This window comes from Lathamus discolor, chromosome 1, assembly GCF_037157495.1.
Source record: "Lathamus discolor isolate bLatDis1 chromosome 1, bLatDis1.hap1, whole genome shotgun sequence".
In the NCBI taxonomy this organism is placed as follows: domain Eukaryota; kingdom Metazoa; phylum Chordata; class Aves; order Psittaciformes; family Psittacidae; genus Lathamus; species Lathamus discolor.
In genome coordinates, this window is record NC_088884.1 from 28,238,147 (window position 1) to 28,259,309 (window position 21,163).

The 21,163-nt window shown below is 38.5% G+C and overlaps 1 protein-coding gene across 1 annotated transcript; it reads left to right on the forward strand.

Annotated features, from left to right (window-relative positions):
• Window positions 1-4,320: 4,320 nt before the first annotated feature.
• REDIC1 (regulator of DNA class I crossover intermediates 1) lies at window positions 4,321-21,005 on the forward strand. Its single transcript, XM_065665022.1, has 8 exons — window positions 4,321-4,378; window positions 6,075-6,114; window positions 8,147-8,282; window positions 16,363-16,435; window positions 17,089-17,149; window positions 17,711-17,771; window positions 18,819-18,901; window positions 19,782-21,005. Exons 1-8 carry the CDS (start codon window positions 4,356-4,358, stop codon window positions 20,364-20,366), a joined length of 1,062 nt encoding a protein of 353 aa, XP_065521094.1. The 5' UTR covers window positions 4,321-4,355; the 3' UTR covers window positions 20,367-21,005.
• The last annotated feature ends 158 nt before the right edge of the window (window positions 21,006-21,163 follow it).

A 21,163-nucleotide genomic window follows, 5' to 3' on the forward strand; every position in this document is an offset into this window, starting at 1 on the left:
CTAACATTACTTTATTAATCCTTTTCTAAGTGAATTGGGAACGCTTAAGCAAGCTATATGGCAAGTGCAGTAGTACAGGTGTAAGTGGTAAGATCACGTAGCTGGTATCAATAAGCAGTGGTTATATTGGCACTGCTTGCAGCAGAGACAGTGTTGTACTCAGAAAAAGTGCAGGCAGGAATGAATCCACAAAAATAATCCATCCTATTCCCTCACCCCAAATATGAGATCTGCTGCCATCCTTTTGTCATGCTTCAATAATTTATTTGAGGGTTTGCAGCTGGTAGGTATGACAACAAAAAGATTGACTATTGCAATTTATCCATTAACTCTTATTTGGGAGACTTCTAAATTTAAGAATAAGCAAACTGGTTCAGGCCGGTGCTCCACTGAGCACAGTAGTCTGTCTCTAACAATAGCTCTAAGCAGATATCCAAGGAAGAAGAAGAATTGCAATTACATTTGATGCTACCTCCCAATCTCTGGCCATTTTCAGCTGTGAGAATTTCATGAGACTGAGAGGTTTTGCTGTGAAACATTCCAGTCTTCCAAGTACTTTACTTGTCCAAGGCTTTCAAGCCTTTCTTGAAATCATGTAAACTTACAGAAATAACCTGATGATTTACCTTTGCCTTGCTGTTTTCCACATTCTTTTTGGCCTGTCTAATTGTATTTTTATGTTTATCAAAGTTCATGTTCCTTTCTGTTATCTTTGAATGCAGGGTAGCTTTTTGCTATAGTTCAGACTGTCTCTGCTTCAAGTCTGGTATCCTTCAGCTTTCTCCTAGCCACATGTAAGCATTTAATTCTTTTAGCCCCCTCTCCTCCTTTGTTTTTAAGAAGCCTCACTATTTTCCCTTACTGGAGTTTAGCACTACAGATGATTCTTTGGTCTTTGTAGCTCTTTGTAGAAATACTGTTTTTAAAAAGTGGTAATTCCAGTGTGAGATGTGCATTGTTCTCTGTCAAGCTTGAGGGCTTATTCTGTAAAAAAATAATTCCATCTAAATAATGTCACCTAAGAATGGCATCTGCTTCATATAGCAATGTGTCAATAAACTGTTGTTAGTGGTACTGTCCTGGCTGGGGGTTTGACAGGTAGAGCTAGTCCCATGTTTTTCTCAACTGGGCTTTGAATTTCAACCCATGTAGGTCATGTGCCTCTCCCTGAGGTGGCTGGTTTGCTGTGTTTGGAAACTATTTAGCCTCTCTACAATCTAGTCTTCTGGCTAATGGCATCATCCCTTTCCATTTATGCTCACTCTTAACTCTTTCAGACCTTATGTAATGAATCCAGCTCAGCAAGGAGCACATACCAGGAAAAACAACCACAAAAGCTGGTATCTTACCACACTGTTTCCAACACATCAGGAGCAAAACTGGTCATTGAATGCATTGTCATTGATTTCAATGTATGTTGTAGGTATTTAAACTGGGGGTTCATACCAAATGAATGCTAATCATCTGACAGAGCAATTTTTCTAATCTAATACTGATGCCTTGTACATAAACACAAGGAAGCCCACTGTGTTTTTCTTTAGGTGTTTGGCTGAAAATTTTTTTCTATTTTAATTTTTTTTTTTTTTTGGTGGTGAAATATAAAACTCCTTGGGCTTTCTGAAATTTCTAGAATTCTTTGAACTGATGCCCTTAGGGTAAATAGAAAAAAAGGACTCTGCCCTTTAAAGGTGAATGGGGAAAGGACTTTTCATTAAATTAACTGAAAGAGTTCTGTCTTTTAAGGGGAGCTACTTTTTAAATGGGAAACTTTGCTTTTAAAAAAAGTTTTGCCTTTTGTTTTAAACCTCCTCAGACTCTATCATGACTTTGCAGTATCACTGCTGTCTTTTAAAAAGAACTCTTTTAGGGTGAAACCACCAACCAGGTTAGTATATAACACCATAAGGATAGTATTACTTTATTTCTCTGTAAGCTGGTCTCTCAAGGAAGGGAATGGGCAGAGGAGCATTGACTGGAAGAAGACCATGCAACTCTAAACGGAGTTTAAGTATTGGGTTTGCCAAACAAAAGCTTTCACTTGGAACAGACTTGGTTTTTTTCAGTCACGCATTCCTAGCATTAGATAATTAGGTCAATATTTAGGCACCTAAATAAGTGTATCCTGGCATTTAAAAGTACTAGATATTCCCACCCTGATAGAGGATTGAAAGAATTTCAGTTACTCTGAAGTTTTTGGTTTTTACTACACATTCATCTGTTTGACAATCCCTTTCTTTGTTCTAATGAGCATTAGAGGAGGACACTTGCTGTGAAGTGGAAGATTCATAAAGAAACATGAGTACCATTTGCAGTTAGTTCTAAGTAATTGCTTGGAAATACATCTTCTCTCTTTTTCTCTCTCACTGTCTCCAGTGTATAAGACTTTACATAAGCAGTTTGCATTTACTCAAGGGAAAGACTGTCCTGCTTACAGAAAGGAGGGTGTTCAAATTCTGAGGGTACAATAATGCTGCAGACAGTAGTACACTCTTTCACTTCACTCAGTTTCAGTTATCAGACTTAGCTGCTTCCTCTCTGGGTGTTGGGAAATAGAGTAGGAACCTAACTTAGGTGCTCTGAATCACCCATCAGAAGATGCTTCTCTCTCTGATTATATAGGAGTTCTGTGAGGACTTACTCAAAGTTGGGTGCGAACAGTTGTATGATCAGTGTTAACACAAGCCTTCCTGGAGGAATGGGGTTACATCAGATAGATAGTAACACTGCTCTGGACTGCTCTGCTATGTCATTTGTATCTAGAGCTGATCTCATAACGAAAAAGCATGTTGGAGGGGAAAACTCAAGTCCTGAGGATTGGAAAGCTGTTCTGAAGAAGAGCCTGTATAATACTTTCTTAACAAAGGGACATGAGATGTAGTTATTCTGACAAATGAAGATTTCTTATATTGAAAAAAATAATTAATTGAAGCTGCTATGCCACATCACTTTTCCTGGAATCTACCAACTACCAGATTCAATGAATCAAACACAAAGTACAGTGTTTTCCTTTAAATCCAGATAACGCTGTGCAAGAGTAAGAGTAAGGGTGGTACAGAAAATACCATGTTAGAAAAACAAAAGGGGTTTGATGATGTCATGCCTCAAGCTACCTCTTAGGCATAGTATTAACAAATTAAACATTTACACTAGATGGAAATGCAAACAAAATAGAGAATTATTTCAAGTGATGGCATTAGTTAAATAATCTTTCAGTTTGATGTCTGTCGTATTAACTGCAGAGGCACACACACTTAAAATAGATATATTTTACTATGAAGATTTTAATCTAGTGTTACTGCAAGAAGCAGTTATGCATACTAATCAGAAATACCAGAGATATCTCAATGGTAAAACATTCCGCACAATAAGATTATTCAGTTTAATTGGTGATATTTTAGAGAAGCAGATCTTTTCACTTCTATAGTCTCTTAGCCGTGGATTCTATAAACACACAAGCAAAATTACAAGTATTAGAAAAAAAAAACTCAATTAAAAAAACCAAAACCTGGGGTAGTTTTTAATATTGGGCTCATAACATCTGATCTGAGCACTCTTCACATTGTTGTACTAATAGCAATCAATACTAGCACCCTGGAAAATGTTAGGCTAAGGATAACTCAGTAAAGAAACAACACAGGAAAAGATTAATACGGAATTTTAATGATTGGTTTGTAAATGGGTGCCTTCACTTGCTGAAACAATGGCAGCCCCAGGAGCACAGGGAGCACCCCTAGCTCTGCATCCCTCCTCAAGGGTTTCTCTCTGGTTATACACAAAAGCTCATCAGGCAGCTCCAAAAGCAACGATGCATATTAGAAACTTCTCACTGAATTGAAATACTGAAATACCTGAGAAAGAGCAGGATGGTGAAGAAGATGCTTCTTGCTTGCCTTAAAGATTATGGTGATTATAGCAGTGACAAGCTGGGCATGAAAGACAAAACATCAGCAGCTGTGTAACCCACTCGAACAACTGTGGATTCAGTTCACTTACGACAGAAAGGGGCTTGTGATTCCTTTGCAAAAGGGCAATGGCTTCTGGCGGCAGCTTCTATGGAAGTGCCAGTGTTAGAGGAAGGATGGCAGCAACCAAAGCATCCCCTCTTGCCCTGCTGGGCTTCCTGCGTGCTTCTTCTGCTGTCCTGGTTCCATCCTCTCCCTCCTCTCTGCCAGCACCAGGCAGCCTGTGGGCATGGAGAGCAGCTGCGCCAGCGCTCCGAGGCAGGAGGTGGCCCTGCAGGCGGGCCCCGTGGCGCTGCTGGGCGGTGGAAAACCATCCTTGCGGTGGCCGTTGCCTCTGCTCTCTATCCCCAGCGCCACACATGGCAGCTCTCCCTCCTTCCTCAGCAGCGGAAAATGAACTGGGTCGGCGGGAGCCGGTAAGTGAAACTGCAGAGGCTGCCAGAAATGGCTCCTTGCTGAGTAAGTGTCCCCTCACAGACCGGGCACAGCCATGGTGGGTGTAACAGCCCAGTGGCCCTCAGAGACCAGGCTCAGCCATGGTGGATGTGACAGCCCCAGTGTCCCCTCACAGAGCGGGCTTATCCGTGGTGGATGTGACGTCCTCAGTGTCCCCTCACAGACCAGGCACAGCCATGGTGGGTGTGACAGTCCCTGTGTCCCCTCCTGACCCAGACTGTGTGACAAGATGTAGATGTCCTCCCATACCAGGCAGAGCGAGTCATGTTTGGCCCTATGTCTGCAGACTGGGCCTGTCCTCAACGACCTCACTAAGGACAGTGATTACCATTAGGGAAAAATATGTGTAGTTCCTGAGATTCACTGAAATAGTAAAATAATCACTGAGTTGTAACATTAAAAAAAACCAAACCACCAAACCAAGGTTACTATTCAGTTTCTTTAGGTGCCTATCTACTAGAAATGTAACCCCTGCAGATTTTGTCAGCCATTTTAAAGTAGCTTTGTGAAAACGCAGCTTTGTAGTCATCTTTACTCCAGAATCAAACTGAAAGGATGCCTTACCCCTCTGGAAGTCATCCCAACAAAATGAAGTTTCTGGAATTTGCCCATGTACAGCAGGTGGAAGGGACAGCTTCAGTCTGAGAAAAAACCCTAACCACCCCAACTTCATCCTAAATACCTATCATGCTGCTCTGTAAGGAAAAGCAATGTGTAGGAGTATTGCACTCAGCAAATAGCAAATCACCCTGCTGCTTTCTGCTGCTGTTATTATCTGCTGGGATTCCTCAGTGAGGCTGGGATTTACATTTTAGGTAAATGTTATGCAAGGGTAAATGTTATGTGCATATGTTTAGAACGTGTGTTTTAACTTTAAGCACAGTAAAAAAAGAAAAAAAAAGTAATTCCAAGGGTATAATCCTTATTTCTAACTCTCAAAAAAACAGGCCTCTTACCGACCCAAGGTCTGCAGCCATGCTCACCCTGCTCACAGCAGTTACCCATAGCTCCAGTTTTATGGAACACCTCCTGTAGGCAATGCATTTAAGATTATATTTAACAGTGAGAAATGTAGTTTAAGGTATAACTGTCTTTTAATATTGCACAAAGAACAGCAGCTTGATAAAACTTGTAGTGACAATCAATTTTTCTTACCTTTTCGACAAAATGTTTACAATATTCTGTGAAGTCCAGAAAGGTAGAAACTTGTATTGTGCTCCTTTGTTTCCTTTGCCAGTATGGTTTTGTAACTATGTTGCAGCACTACAAAGAAAATTAGGAGAAATTAATATATTGACAAGGATTTCTTATAATTTTTTAAGAAATTAAGAATTGATCAAATGTTGCATTACAGGTCAAATGTCTAAAAGCTTTTCCTTCTGAATGTTCAATGTGTTTGGTAGCTCTAAGACAGAATGTGGTCCTGTACTTGCCCGAGTAAACCAGTATCAAAGTGACTACAACAGACATGTTGACTTTACTACCTGAAGGTTTGATCCATCATAACATAACATAACAACATCAACATCAACATAACATCAACATAAACATAAACATAATTTGTGTCCTAAATTCCAATACCATTGATGAGAAATTCAAGCCATGACTCAGGATTATACTTTTACAATTAAAACAAAATTTATTTGCATCTTTCAGGAGCAGAATCATACTAAAGCAGGAAAGGAGAAAGCAAAAGGTAAGCAGTTCTAGATATCTTAGATTTTACATTGTTACTTAAATGCTTTAGTTGATTCATTTAGGCAAAAACTTTCAAAGCATTTGGAGTGAGACTCAAAGCTATAGCATAACAGTTGTAATGTTTCCCTAACTTCATGTAACTTTTAGGACAGAAGTCTTGTTCTAGGATTACTACACTGAATTCCAGCGGTAAGGGGAGGGAGTAGGAGAAGGCATGAATGAATGAATTCACCCAGTTTAAGTTGTACTGAATTACTTCTGTTACTATATTTTGTTGGTATGCGCTGACACATGGGATTGCTTGAAACCTTACTGTGACAACCACGTCGTCAGCTAGCCTAATACTTACACATAAATACAGCTATTTCCTGGGCTACACAAAAGAATGTTAGGCTCACTGAAATACTTTATTTGGCATTTGCAAAAGTAGGCCAGCTTGTTTGTATTTTGAATCTGAAAGAGAGGTGATAGAATCAAGTTTATCCATGGCATAGCAGAAGATATTTCAGACAGGAAAGAGGAAGAAAACAGTAAGATAAAGCAGCAGGGAAAAGGAGTATAGGGAAGCTCCATCACTGTGGCTGTTACTCTCTAATGACCAGGGCGGGTGCATTGGCATATACAGGAGGAGGAAAACCAGGCTGACAGTATGGAGACAATCTCAGAAATTAAAACCTTTACCAAAGGGAACGCAGGAGCAACCAGCAGCTTGTTGTCCCTATAACTTTCCCAGTCACCTGGAGGCCTGTGAGTTCTCAAAAGATCTGTTTTTTCAGGATTCATTTGTCTGAACCACAGAATTTACATTACAACTATGTAATTTGCTTCAGTGTAGGAAAGAAAACAAATAAGATAGGATTGTTTCAGTAATTTTATAATTAGTGAATTACTAAATATAGTGGTAATTACACAATTAGTAGCAATTTAGTAAATTAGAGGTAATGCGAAGAAAAGATCTGAAACACCGAAGGGGCATGGGTACATTTTGGGGGTGTGGACTCCAAAGCAATATGAATTTTGAACTGTTGATGTGTACATAGGCTGAATTTACCATACTGCAGGTAGCCTTCTTAATTGAAGAACAGGTATTTTCCATAGATGGTAAAAGTAACATCTTAGAATGTTAAAGATTGTGATAGAATAAAATATATGGGAAAATAGTTACCAATGGACATGCTGGGTATATTAGTTATATGTAACCTGCAGTAATGGTAGGAATTACATTTCAGAAGAAAAGCTGGTGCTATTTTGTGTTTTGGCATAGCCTTCGGTTTTCAATATCTTCCTTGTGATTAAAATAAAGAAATCTTACTGGTTTTATTTATTCATCTGCTGTGCTTGATGCCAGTGGTTGTAGGATGATTATTAATAGTCTGCTATAAAATGGAGAATTTTTTGTTTCCTAAAATTTCTATAATCATCTGCCTGATACATCCAAAGTGTCAATAATCTCTATTTATTCCTTGCAACAAAAAGCCTTTCTGGAGTCCCAGTCATAGAGATTTTTCTTCTTTACTTTTTTCTCTTTTTTTTTGTCACAAGACTATTTTCTATGTCAAGACAAATTTGGATAACAGTAAACTGTTTGTGTCATTAGAGATGGCTGTCTGTATGTAATCTTGCTGACTTATTTGCCTACAACATTATAAGCTGCCTAAAAAGCCTAAGTTTAATTTTTTTTCCCAACTTTTTCCTTGCAGCATTTTGATAAGTTTTTTATTTTAAAGAAATATTTTTAATGATCATACAAAAAGTTTGAGGCATGCGTGTTTAAGGATTAAGCTTTTCTCATTAAGAGAACAGTGATTAATTTTGAATATGACCAAATTATGCTTGCTGTCTTTCAAGGTAATAAAAATAAAATAAATAACAGTAGGCAGGGTGTGAGGGTTTAGAGATTAAATCGCGTGCTTTTATTGTTAGGAATGTTTGCTAAGTCTTGCATGCTATTTTCAAATGGATTATATATGGTGCTAACTTGTCTCTGAAGCTTCTATTGAAAAAGTTATTCTCTCTTGTAAAAAATATAGGAATTCTTTGAAAAGAAGAAACTTAAATCGAAGATGAAGCTTTTGAGAGTGTCATCTCCTAAAAGTTCAGCAGTCAGTTTAGATCTCCTCAATCTATATGTTGTGAACCAGATATCAACCAAAAAAGACAACTCTGGTGAGTTTAGTATAACAGCATTCTGATTTCACTGCTGACAGAATCAGTTGTCCTTAAGTATTACTGCTATTATGTCAGCTCTTGTTCTTCCACTTGAAACTTAATGCTCAAATAAGTGTTGTGTTATTTTTAAAATAAACAATTGTAAGTAAATATAAAAATGACAATTGAATAAAAATTCAGGACATAAGAGTAATCAACCAACTCTGGCTACTGCCTGCTTCACATTTAAAGGCTTGTATACTTGTGCACCTTCCTCATCCCATTCATTAATTTCACCTTACATTCATTTCTTTTTCCCTTTTCCATTGAATGGGTCTATTTGTATTCCACTTCCCTTTTCATAACTTTTGGGGGGCATTTGGAATAGTCTGTCAGTTCTACCCAGAGTATCTTCCTTAAAATCCATAACTAAGCTCCTGAAAAACATCTGTGCAACTTGATTCCTAACTCTTTGTGGTGCTTAGGGGCATGGTTTAGGGTTGGACTTGATGACCTTAAAGGTCTTTTCCAACCTAAATGAGTCTATGATTCTTATCCATTGTGACATATTCATAAACCAGATTGTGGAGAATTTGTTGTTGTGTGCTCAGGAAGATTAAAAGGTGACTGAAGAGGGCAACAAAGCTTGTCTACACACAGCAGCTGACTATAAATACTTTTATAATGCCATTTAGAATAAAGCTCTTGCTTTGCTAGTAAGAAAGAAAGCAAAAATGTGGCTTTAAATTAATAAAGATAATCTAAAACAACAGCTTTTGTACTTTAGTGAAAATTCAGAAAGCTCAAAACTTTCTCCAAACCCAGCACTGACACTCCAGATACTTTCATTGCAGTGAGCATGAGGAAGCCAGTACACATCGATATCACTGAAGATGTAAAAATACCTGTTAGGAGGCACAACATAGAGCTTCCCACGTCACCATTGCATACTTGTATGCCTAACTTAGATGACATCCAGAACAGGTACTTGAATAAAACGGGCTATAGTTAAGTTATAAGAAAGTCCTGGAAAAGGTATTTCTGGTTGGTGTTATATCTGGGCTATTAAGTAAACATCAATCTACCATTCTAAGATGAAGAAGTTTTACAATCAGTCCTGGCATTCCTGTGATACTCTTTCTATGACAGAGTAAATAAATGTAGTCTAAATAAAAAACTGCACAAAGCTGAGAGATTAAAAAAAAATTCTTAATGTCAGGTACATACACTAAGTTTATCTTACAGAGCTGGCTATTCAAACAGCCTTTTCCACTTAAACTGTTTTCCCATTCAACTTCAGACACCCTAAAGTGACTGACTCACACAGTGATTGCTCATGACTGCTTAAGAATCAGGTCTGTTTAAGATGTATGGAAAAATATTCTTGTATTATTTTGAAATTAATACTCAATGGTTTTAATCCTATAGCTCTTATATCTCATATATCATAGGCTGGTTTTATTCATTTTACAAGGTTACAAAAGCAAGTTTTGGACAGCAGAAGGCAGCATCTCTCCGAGAAAATAAAATATCAGCATAATGTGAGTGTATCATTCTCACTGATGTAAAGCTAAAAATGTTCAGTGGTGACTGTATTTTTAAGTGATTTTTCAAAGAGTGACCCAATCTCATGGATGCTGAAATGTGAAGCCTTCTTTAAGGCTATATTGATATGTTATTTGCCAGTCATGTTTTATATCCATTCCTGCCATTTCTTACATATTTCTCGAAAAGCTCACCTTTGTGCTCTAAGCTAGTCACAAAGGACAGAGACTGTGGGAAAGAGACTGAGGCCAACAGCAGAAAATTAAAAACAGTATGCAGATATGTGAAATGATGAAATGTAAGCAGCATAGAGAAAAGTTGAATCTTTAAGAGGGACCTAAGTACAAGTCTTGGTGGATACAATTGCGAAGTTCACGCAGTCATTGAGGTTACAGTGAAAAACATTCTCTAGATGGATTTTAAGTGGGGTTTTTTAAGACCCATTCCACTGTTGCATTAAACCCCCAATTAAACAAACAAACAAAAAATAATCCCCAAAACCAAGTTAGTAATTCTGTTAGAAAGCACTTTAGTTTGGGTAGCAATGTAGCTGTAGATATAGTGACATTTCGTGAGTTTTGCCTTCAAATTTCTACTTGTGTTCTGATCTGCTTGAAATAGCATTGTTGGTGTCACAACATGTTGGAGTTGTCTCTTCAGTGGAGTCAATTATTTTTCATTTTACTATCTAGGAACCAAGTCAGCAGATCATTTACCTACACATCTAATGCTAAAAATGTATTTATACACATCTGTCCTCAGGATAACATTTGTGTGCATACTTCAGCTTAAAGTAGGCACTTAGGTGTTTCCCTGAAATAAGCCCTTATTACTGTATGATTTCCATGAAAAAATCCTATCAGAATACATGAAATTTTTCTCTTGCTGTTGCATATGTGCAGAGATGTAAAAGATATAAAAAGGTTTGATTACTTTGAACTTTATGCTGACATCAGAACAGTTTTTGGTAAATAAAATGTCTCTCTGCTATGTTTTGTCTAGTTACCACAAGTAACAGAATTAATATATGCTGACTCTAGTATGGAATGTGAAGACAGCACAGCAAGTGCTTTTAGTGCCTGTCCATTGTCTTCTTCTGTTTATTGGTCCTCTAACTGTACACAGCTTTCAGAAGAAAATTTGAGCACAAACTTAATGGGTAACACTTGGGAACAGACCTATGAAGAGAAGCTGCAAACCCAGGTTTGATGAATATTTTGTCATTTCCACAGAATTATTTTAAACTAACTTTCATTTATTTGGGGTGTAAAATTAGTGTAGTGGTGACGATAATTGTAAACAATCAGCATTTCTTGTAGGCTGGTATTGGCAATGAATATTCCATATATAGAAATGTAGTTCTTTTATTGTTATGAAATGCACTTAACTTGAACTTTTTTTCACTGAGCTTCCAGTATCACTAATATCTGCAGAAAGAGAGAGAGTCACATACCACTGCCTTGCTTTTGTTTCTGGCTTGTAAAGTTGCTTAAAGAAGGCTGAAATGTATTACAGTTATAAATACAGCTTTCTTAACTGTCCAGTTAGTGTAACTGGGTATATAGTTAGAATCTCAGGTGATCACCATGACCTAATTTGTAATCATACAGTGAGTAACGTAGTTCTTACAGTATTCATTTCTGTTCATGAAAGGCTTATGGAGCTAGACCTCCCGGAGGCAATTGCAAGGCACATAAAGATCAAGAAGGTGACAAGGAACAGCCGTCATAGATTTACCAAGGCCATACTATGACTGTTGAACTTGATTGCCTTCTGTGATGAAATTACTAGCTCTATGCATAAGGGAGAGCAGCAGATATTTACTTTGACTTTAGGAAGGCTTTTAACAATGCTTCTCATGGGATCCTAGTAGCCAAAGTGGGGAGGTATGAACAAGATGAGTAGATAATAAGATGGGTAAAAAATGGCTGTAACCATCATTCTCAAAGTAGTTGTCTATTGGCTAAAGTCTAATTGATGACAGGTTAGTAATGGCAGGAATCCCCAGAGATTAATACCAAGTCCACTACATCTTTATTAGAGACTTGTACAGTGGAACAGTGTGCAGCCTCAGCACCATAACAGGTTCATGTGTCACACCAGATAGGCAGAGTGATTATTATGTTAACAGGGCTGCTGTTCAGTGGCATCTTGACAAGCAGATGCCCACCATGAACTTCATAGAGTTTAACACAGAGAAACCCCACGCATTAGGTGACTGATTGAGTAGGTAGAAGTTTTGCAGGGAAGGGCCTGAGGGTGCTACTGGGCAGAAAGTTGTCCATGAGTCAGCAATGTGCCCTTGTAGCAGCAGAGGCCAACTACGTAGAGGGCTATATTAAAAAGAGCATAATCAAGCAGTCATAGGGAAATGAGTATTTCCCTCTGAGCAGTATCTGTGACAACACATCTGAAATGCTGTGTCCGGTTTTGGAACTGCCAGTACAAGAAAGAGATCTACAAACTGTAGCAAAACCAATGAAGTGCCACAAAAATTTTTAGGGGATTGGAGCACATGATGACTATGGAGAGACTGAGCAAAGAAGGTTTGTGCGGCCTGGGAAAGAGAAGGCTATGGAGATGTAGGGTGAACTAACTGCTGTTTTCCAGAGTCTAAAACAGTCTTATAAACAAGGCAGAGCCAGAGGTACTCAGCAAAATGGCAAGAAGTAAAAGTCTCAAGTTTCAACAGTGGAAATTCTGTTTGTATGGGAAAAAATGTTGTCACAAAAGTAGTTAAGTACCAGAAAAGGCCATCCAGACAGGTTGTAGAATCTTGGTCCTGAGCAATCTTGAGCAATCTGGATGAACCTTGAAGCTGGCCCTGCTTTGAGCAGGTTAGACTAAACGCCTCTTGAGGTCCCTTCCAGACAACAGCTTGCAATGATGAATCAATCTTCAGTGGAACTTCAGCTTGTTACAGGCTATCAAGCTTGTTCATACCATGGGAGGATGGGGTGCTCAAAAGACATTTTGCATACTAACAGTAATACATAAATATGGAAAAGTATGAGTTATACAATACTCAGGCTGTAAGGAGATGTGGTCTTCTATTGTAAAGATAAAAATAAAAAGAGTAGGAAAACATGTATACTGTTTGCAAACCCAACTTTAGAGTTTTAAACACTGTAACTACTAAACATATTCAGATTTTGACAGCTTCTACTATTTTCTCAGCCAGGAAATAGTTCTGATCAAGACCCTTGGGTTACAGAACCTCCAAGCCAGTGTATTTTCAGAAAGTCTGATACAGTGCCTCAGGAACTGTTAAAGCCATTGCATAGGTAGGCAGTGATTTTACATTAATGAGAGAAATAACAGTCAAGTTCAAGTAAGAAAAATGCTAAAATAATCTGAAGATTATTGCTACTTGATTTTTCACTGATTTTGGTGCTTTTCAAATAGGAATTGAAACGAAATGGAAAGACTGAACATGCCAAGCTATTTTAATTTGCTAGAAGCAGAAAAATATAAATTTTCAGTAGGCCCTTGGCACCGTGATCTATTTTTTGCAACATTACAAACATGATGGTGTTATAGGATCCACCCCAAGAGAGAAACATGGATTTGCTAAGAAGCCACAGGCAGGGAAGCTGTCCCGCTCTCATTAGTTCTGGCCACTGTTGTTGATGACCTTGATGCTGTAGTCATTAGCAACTTCACCACCTACATTGTTTATATACGGGATTCCATGAACACAGCATTTTTATTTTTTTTTCCCATATGTGATCCTACTATAGGTTTTTTAAAAAAAACCAATTATTTCAATAATACTTTTATGAGAATATACACTTTATTTCTGAAAGAATGGATAGAAATCTGGAATACATTTTGTATATGCTTATTAAAAATCCTTTTAATCACAGAGGATTTATGGCCAGACTTGTTTATACAAAACATTTTATTATAGTTTCTTTCCGGTGCCTTTTGCCTCGGATCTAAGGGGTCTTACAGGGCTCATTTTTCTTTACTCTTTTTATTCTGTAAGTAAGTCTGCTGTCTGGTTGAAAGTTCTGTCAGTCTCTAGCTTTGGCTGAATAGAGCCATAAAAAGGCCGTATGTTATTTTGCTGTTCTGAAGTACCTACAGCCTGTTTGCCTGGGGAGTCAAGTAACTGATAAACTCACTGACCACATGATAACTATGTGAATGCCTCAGCTTCCAGTCTTAGCCGTCTTAACTTTCTCTACTCTCTTAGCTTCTCCCAGCTTTCTCCAGCAAAACCTAAAATGAGGATAACCTTCACCTTGCTATGTATCTTGATGAATTCCTGATTAATATCTTTACATTAAACCCTATATAACCTGATCTCGCCTACATCTCCCCTTTCATTTCTCCACAGGCCTGCACTCATCTGCTTATGGCACATCCATTACTCCTCTGCCCACTCATGGCTCACTAACAACATCTTTCCAGCTGATCTTCAAATCTATTTCTTTGTATCATGCTTGATTTGTTTTCATCCATTGTAGCCATAAATTCTTCTGTCTCAAGAGCTGGTAGTTCTCCTGGGAAGGGAGTTCCTTTCACTGTATATGAAAAGTAGAGTACAAGTTTACACAGTTGTTTAATGTAATTGTAACATACCAATGATATAGCCAGTATGCATACATACAAGAACTGTGGCACCTCAAGATCATTAAATATTAACTAAAAATTTTAAATGTCACATTTGTTCGTCTGCTACCAACTTTTACTTAGCATTACAAAATGTTCAGCTGGAATAAAAAAGGAGCCTCTGAATTGCTTCACAAAATGGTTTTACCTTTCTCACATAGATCGACCCAGGTTTCTCCAGAAACAAACTCTAGTGTGTTTTGCCGTTGAAAACTGTTCTGGGTAGGTTTCTGTATGAAGAGGACACCACTTTCTCATTTAAGTTCTCTAGGATCTTCATCCATTTCCAAGTATTCGCTGATCAAACCATTACAGATTTTTTTCCCAGTAAGAGTTTTCTGTACGTGATATCAGTTTTCAGGTTCCATTAATAGCATTGCTCCATTTATTTTAAAGAAAGGGCATTTTTTGAATGGCCTTTGCCAATTTTCTGTGCTTCAGATGCCTCTCAATTCTTTGCTTGGATTTTCTGAAAGGTCAGTCACCAGATCAAGCCTAGAAAAAAGCTGTGAAAGTGTTAGGAGCCAAGTAAGCTTTTGTGCTAATGATGCTATGGCAGCATCTTCCAAACCACTTCTATCAGAAGTGGGCAAAACAAAATGTCTGACTGGCCTGACACAGGAACAGAAAAATCCCGTGCTGAGTTAGGATTACTGGCCTCAAGTACAAATGGAAGTCACTTGCTAAGGAGACCAGGATTCAAGCAGTACACAGAATTTATCATAGGCTTCTAGTACAGGAGAGAACTGTAGTCTTGAAGAACAAACTATTTTGGGGAAAGGAAGAAGCTGTCTTCCCCTTTTCTCTTTTTTCCCAAAGCGGCCTTCTTTGGTCAGCTGGTGGAGCAGCAGTGACATACTGTGGCTGATTTTATAAACCACACTTCCGTACTCAGGAAGGGTGTGCTCCATGTCTTGGTGTTTGGAGACATCATGAAACAGAAGCCCTTTTAAATCAATCTTACTGTAAATTGGACGTAAAATACAGGAAAGTTTATCAGTTGAAATAATGTACATTTGGAACAAAAGTGTGATGATCAGTAAAGTCTTTGAGATTTTTATCATCAAGTTAGCATAATTTGTCATGTTAACAGTATTTTGCTTATTTATGCACTGAACAAACTGTTTATTCTTTTCTACTCCCCCTCCATGTAATTCCGCAGGCTAGACTATATGAATTTTTCCAGGAAAAATCCAGTGATAATGACCAAAAATGAAACAGAAGACAGTGAAGGAATAAAAGACGCATTGTTTGATGTTGTGAAAGAAACTTCAGAACTGAAACCTAAACAAGATGAAAGTGATTGTTCCTTTCTGGCACTGTTTGAAGATGAGAGCAAGCCAATCAATATTAATCTTCCCACAAAACATTTTAATCTTTTTGTTAACCAAAGCAGCACTGACATGTTTTTCGTGGATCCTGATGATAGAAATGAAATGACCAATAAAAATTATCCTTATTATGCTAGAGAGGCTTATCCTGCAATCAATGAAAAAAGAAGTTCCCTAGACAGACACCTTGAAGGCATTTTCACAGCTCCAGAACAGGCTTTACTTAAAAGTAACAATGTCTTAAGTGCAAGCTACCAGAAAAGCAGTGAACTTCATAACACTCACCTGCAGGACTGTCACGAGGGACAGCACTACTTCATAGCCTCTGAAGAGAAAGGAACACCTTCAAACTTTGAGAAAATTGGTGCGTGGCAGTACTTTAAGGACGTATATTCTGGGTTTCATTCTCCTTTTAAAGACATATGTTTTTATAACCACAGATGTGTCTGCCCTGGCTGAAAAAAATCATGAATCTTCAGGATGCAGTAGTTTAATTTTAAATCAATATTTAAATCATCTTTTAAAGTTCACAGAAGCATTTATTTTCAAATTACATTTATGCATTTTAAAATCAAAGGTTACTTTTTTTTTTCTTTTAATTTTAGAGACTTCTGCTTATCACCATGATCAGTGGATTAACTTACAGGAGAGTGTGCAGAACTATTCAAGACAAAAAAGGTGAGTGACACAGAAATTATCAATCCCTTAACTAGTGATAACTGCAGAGATGTTGCTGAATTGAAGACATCCTAAGAGGACATGAAAGCAAAATTCTAACCAGTATTACTGAGGACTAAAGTTTTCTCAGTGGAAATAGTTGTGAATAATGTAAACAAACTTACGCTCAAGTAAGCCCTTTGTACTACTATTCATCTGCCTATAAAAAGTACTGAGAAAGTCTGCTTCATGGGACAGTTTTGAGTTTCTGAAGCTAAGCTGCTGCTCTGACTTGCCCTCTGAAAGCCCGTCTCCTTCCACTAACATCTTCCGTCAGCTAAAGTTAGCAGGTGTGAGTGCCCCACGTTTTACAAAAGACTGTTATATCAAAGACTCTGATCCGTAATACCTTCCGTTTTACAAAGCAGCAGCACTATCTTCTGTCATCTCTCATATTAGATTTGCATTTCAATGTAAACAAATTTTATGAAAAACAGATGATTGGTGTTAAATCTCAGGTTCAGAAATAAGTGCAGTGATTTCGATAGTGGGAAGCATTTCAGACAAAATACTATTTGAAAGACAAAAAAGTCACCAGTAATGACTTTAATTCAGAAAGAAAAGCACAGGAGAGGAAATCACTTACCAGAGAATTCTGTGTTTGCATCCCTCAGTGATGACGAGTCTGTGGGAGAATCAGCCTGGAGACAGAACCAGCTCTTTGGATTTGAAGAGGTAACTTTTTAAAGAAAAAGATGCATTTTTTATCAAACCTATTGTTTGCAGCATTAGAAGGAATGTCCACGATAGTTAGTAACGGAATATAGCTTCACTGGATTAACTTCTGTGGAAGCTTCTTTTCTGCCATGATGTATATAAGAAATCCAGAAAGAACATCTTCTAGTTAAGTGATTCAGATAGCCCATATTTTCATGTCCATAATTTACATGGCTTGATTCATACCTAAGCTCATATTTGAAATACATTGTGTAAGTAAGTTACCCATTAACCATTAGAATCAGATTCTGCAGGCAGTGCTCAGACATTATATGCAGGACACTTCAGTATTATAAAGGAGCTTTATGCCAGCATACATATAAGTAGTCTTTTAGATATTTTGCCTGTAGAAGTCACCCAGGTACATACAGTGTTGCTCAGGTGTTTTGTACCTCTTAAATTAATTTGCAGTACATGCAGTGAGTCTTTTATGTACTGCAGAAACTGAATGGTCCCCACCTAACCTAAGGTGCTGATACAGCTGAACCCTCACTATTAACACTTCATTATTTTTAAAAGTTCACATCAGCACAAGAGAAAGAGTTCAGAGTGAATTCAAGTCTGCGCCAGATGAAGAAGGGTTAGTACTATTTATGCATTATTGATTACGAAATAAGGTTTTTCTCTACATGTGAAACTGAAATAGTGACTTGTAAAGCCAGGGAGAAGTGTTCTGATCTTTTCACTATGTTACATTTGATGAGGGTTTGTTGTTTTGATTCATGCAGCACTGTATAAAGACAACTAGCATTAAAAGGTAACTATCTGTGTTTGCTTTTCCTTGAAGAGATAAATTCAGGTTAACTAACTCCTCTCTGGTGAGTATTACACACATATTCATTTTACCTTGTCCCATTTCCTCCAGAGTTGTCCGCTAAACAGAAAAGCCAGCTCTGAAAGTAGGAGTAACTGCTAAAAACCCTATAAATTAATCCAAAAGAGAGGTCAAGAATATTGATCTGAACACCAGAGCTGAACTTTACTAACATCACCATATAGTGAGAGTTCCAAGTAGATGCCAGTAACTTTCTATTCCTGAAGACGTCTGCTGATTGGAATAAATCTTGGACATGTTTTCTATATTAATTAATATCTTCATTAGATATTTGACATGTGCCATTTTACTCGTCATTCCACATGTGGAAAGAGTGAGGGGAGTCAGTAGGGAGATCCCACGTTCTTTTCTGCTCCCTCAGTAGCAGTAGGGGCCAGCTGTGCTGCTGCATTTCAGAGCAGGTATCTCCCAAGGGCCTTCAAGAGAAAAATGTATAACTTGTATGGCAGCCAACTTGTGCAGGGAGTTTGCTGCATTCTTTCCCTGGCCTTGCTCTGCAGAGTCCGTCTGGCTTTTATGTTGCACAGTCCTGCTTCTGGTGCAGGCTGCTGATTAACAACAGCATGGCTGAAGCTTTGGGGGACCCATCTCACACTTCTTGTTAAGATGTGTTGTCCTGAGAGAAAAATTGGCTATTGTCAAGAATTAGATTGACCTCACTAACACTTTAAACAGTATCTTGAAATTGCATCAGATGCAGTAATGTTTAATTCTACATGCTGTACTTGAGAACTGGATGTTTGGGGAAATTTTTGCTGAGTTGGTAACCTTTCCTTCCATCTCGTTTTTCAGATGTGGAGTCATCACTCAGCAGCCAGTCTCCCATTTACTCCCCAAGGCAAACAGAGAGCTGTTTCAGCTCCAGTCCTGACATGGTGAGTACTGCCCCTTTATGGGTTTGCAGGAGTTCATTTGAATAATACCTATATTTCTGAGTGCATCTAAGGGTAGGTGTAGCTGGAATGTTATTTATGGTTTTATTTCGTACAAAGCAACTTCATGTGTGAGGAAGACAAATTATAAGGTGTAAGTTTTCCTAAATAGTTTACCAGACATGTGGTCTGGCTCTGGATAATGTCAGGGCGAATTACAGTAATATCACTGTGGGAAGATGCTAAGCAAGCTTCTTGATGTACAGCTGCCTTACATTATGTGCCTCAAGCTGCACCAGGGGAGGTTTAGCCTGGGTATTAGGAAAAATATCTTGACTGAAACAGTGATCAGGCATTGGAACAGGCTGCCCAGGGAAGTGGTAGGATCACCATCCCTGGAAGTGTTCAAAAACTGTGTAGATGAGGCCCTCAGTGACATGGTTTAGTGGTGGACTTGGCAGTCCTGGGGTAAAGGTTGGACTTGATGATCTTCAAGGTCCTTTCCAACCTAGCTGATGTGATGATTCTATGCCTGTAAGGTAGGAGGATTTGACACACTCTGTGTTTTCATCCGTTCTTGAACACAAACATAACACAATGTAAGAATGTAAGTTCTGTGCGAGAGTGAAGATGTGCCTTACCCATTTTCTCTTTCACAAAGGCCAGGAACACACCCTTGGAGAAAGAAGGCGGGTGGTGGAGAGGGGGGAGATGAGACAGGAGAGAAACAAAACCAAACACAATCCCAAAAGCAAACAAACAAAAGCAGACAGTTCTGGCCTTTCTGTATATTTCATGAACTTAGTTATTAGTTAGTCATTAACTTAGTCCTTAGTTACTGAACTGCTTAAACAGTTGCATTCACTCAATTCTGTTCAAACAGTCTGAAGAGGAAGACACAGCCCAGAAGATTAAATATAGGGATGAACAGTCCTTGAAAAAAGATGATGCCAACCTAGCTTCAGCAAGCACAGAGCCCCCTAAGACCTCTCACACTGAAACTGTGCCTCTCCAGCCCAGCAGTATTTTGACTAGAGAAGAAGCAAACCACCCTCAAGAGAAAAACTCTACTTTACATGCACCAGAGGAGGAAAATAAAGCCCACACTGCCCCATCTGAGGGCAGGTCGTTACACCAAGCCCGTAAGGGAGAGCCTGTAACTCTCAGTAGCAGGCGTGATGTCTGGGTGCAGACGGAAGGCTCTGTGACACAAGTAGATAAGGTGGATGCTGCCACCCAGTGTGGCCCTATGCCCGTGTGCAGCTGTGGGCACTTCCTCCCCTCGGCCGCGAGCACCGCTGGAGGGCACAAAATGCCAGCGCAGGAGGAGCTGCAGCCTCCGGGCTCCGGTACCGCGGCAGCACCCGCCGCGTTTTCTCCTGAAACCGAGTATCTGAGTTTAGCTGGCAGAACGACTCTAGAGGTGCTGAACTACATCGATATAATGAAGGAGAGAGAAAAGCAGTGACCAGCTAGGACAGCGCGTAAGGAATACAGAAGTTTTGTCCTGTTCTCAGTGTGCTTCATTTAATTGGCTTATTTGGATTTTTCTATCCTGTTTGGACAAAGTATTTTTTTTTTTTTTGCTGTTTGTTTGCTTTGTATTATTATGAACTATGGATTTCTATCTACCTCCTGCTATCTTTAACTATGAATTTCTATAGATCTCCAACTATTAACACAGGATTTTACAATAGCTTAGTAAATATAACCCTAGGAATTATCTTGGCTTCCCCACCATGTATCTGTAGGATTCTGTAGTTTCGGATTGAGTTTGCTTCTCTTGAAGGAAGCGGAAAGGTTCTGTTTCACTTCAGAACATATTTACTTGATGTGGCTCTTAGTTCAGAACTATTGTCAGATTTTTAGCCATTTTAACAGACAAATTAGCCTTTGCTGCTTGTTTGGACTAAACAAAAAAATGGAAAGCAACAGAAAACATACATCTGCACACATAGATTAGAATGTGATTTTAAAAGAACTGATTTATTAATTTTTACCAAAAACAAACAAAAAATTTGATTATTTTTCCTTCCATAGCAGCTCTATGGATTCATTCTCTGGCTGTTAATGCTGACAGATCTTGTATGTGTTTCTGTATTTTCCCTGCAGGTTGAAAATCTGAAATGCTTTCCTCTTCAGTATTTGTATGAAGTTAGAAATCTCAACAAATAAAAGTTCCTGACAATATTGTTTCTAGGTGATATTCTTTTCTTCTAAAGAAGTTCCTATTTAAGGCAGCAGGGAGGCTCACTCTGTTACCGA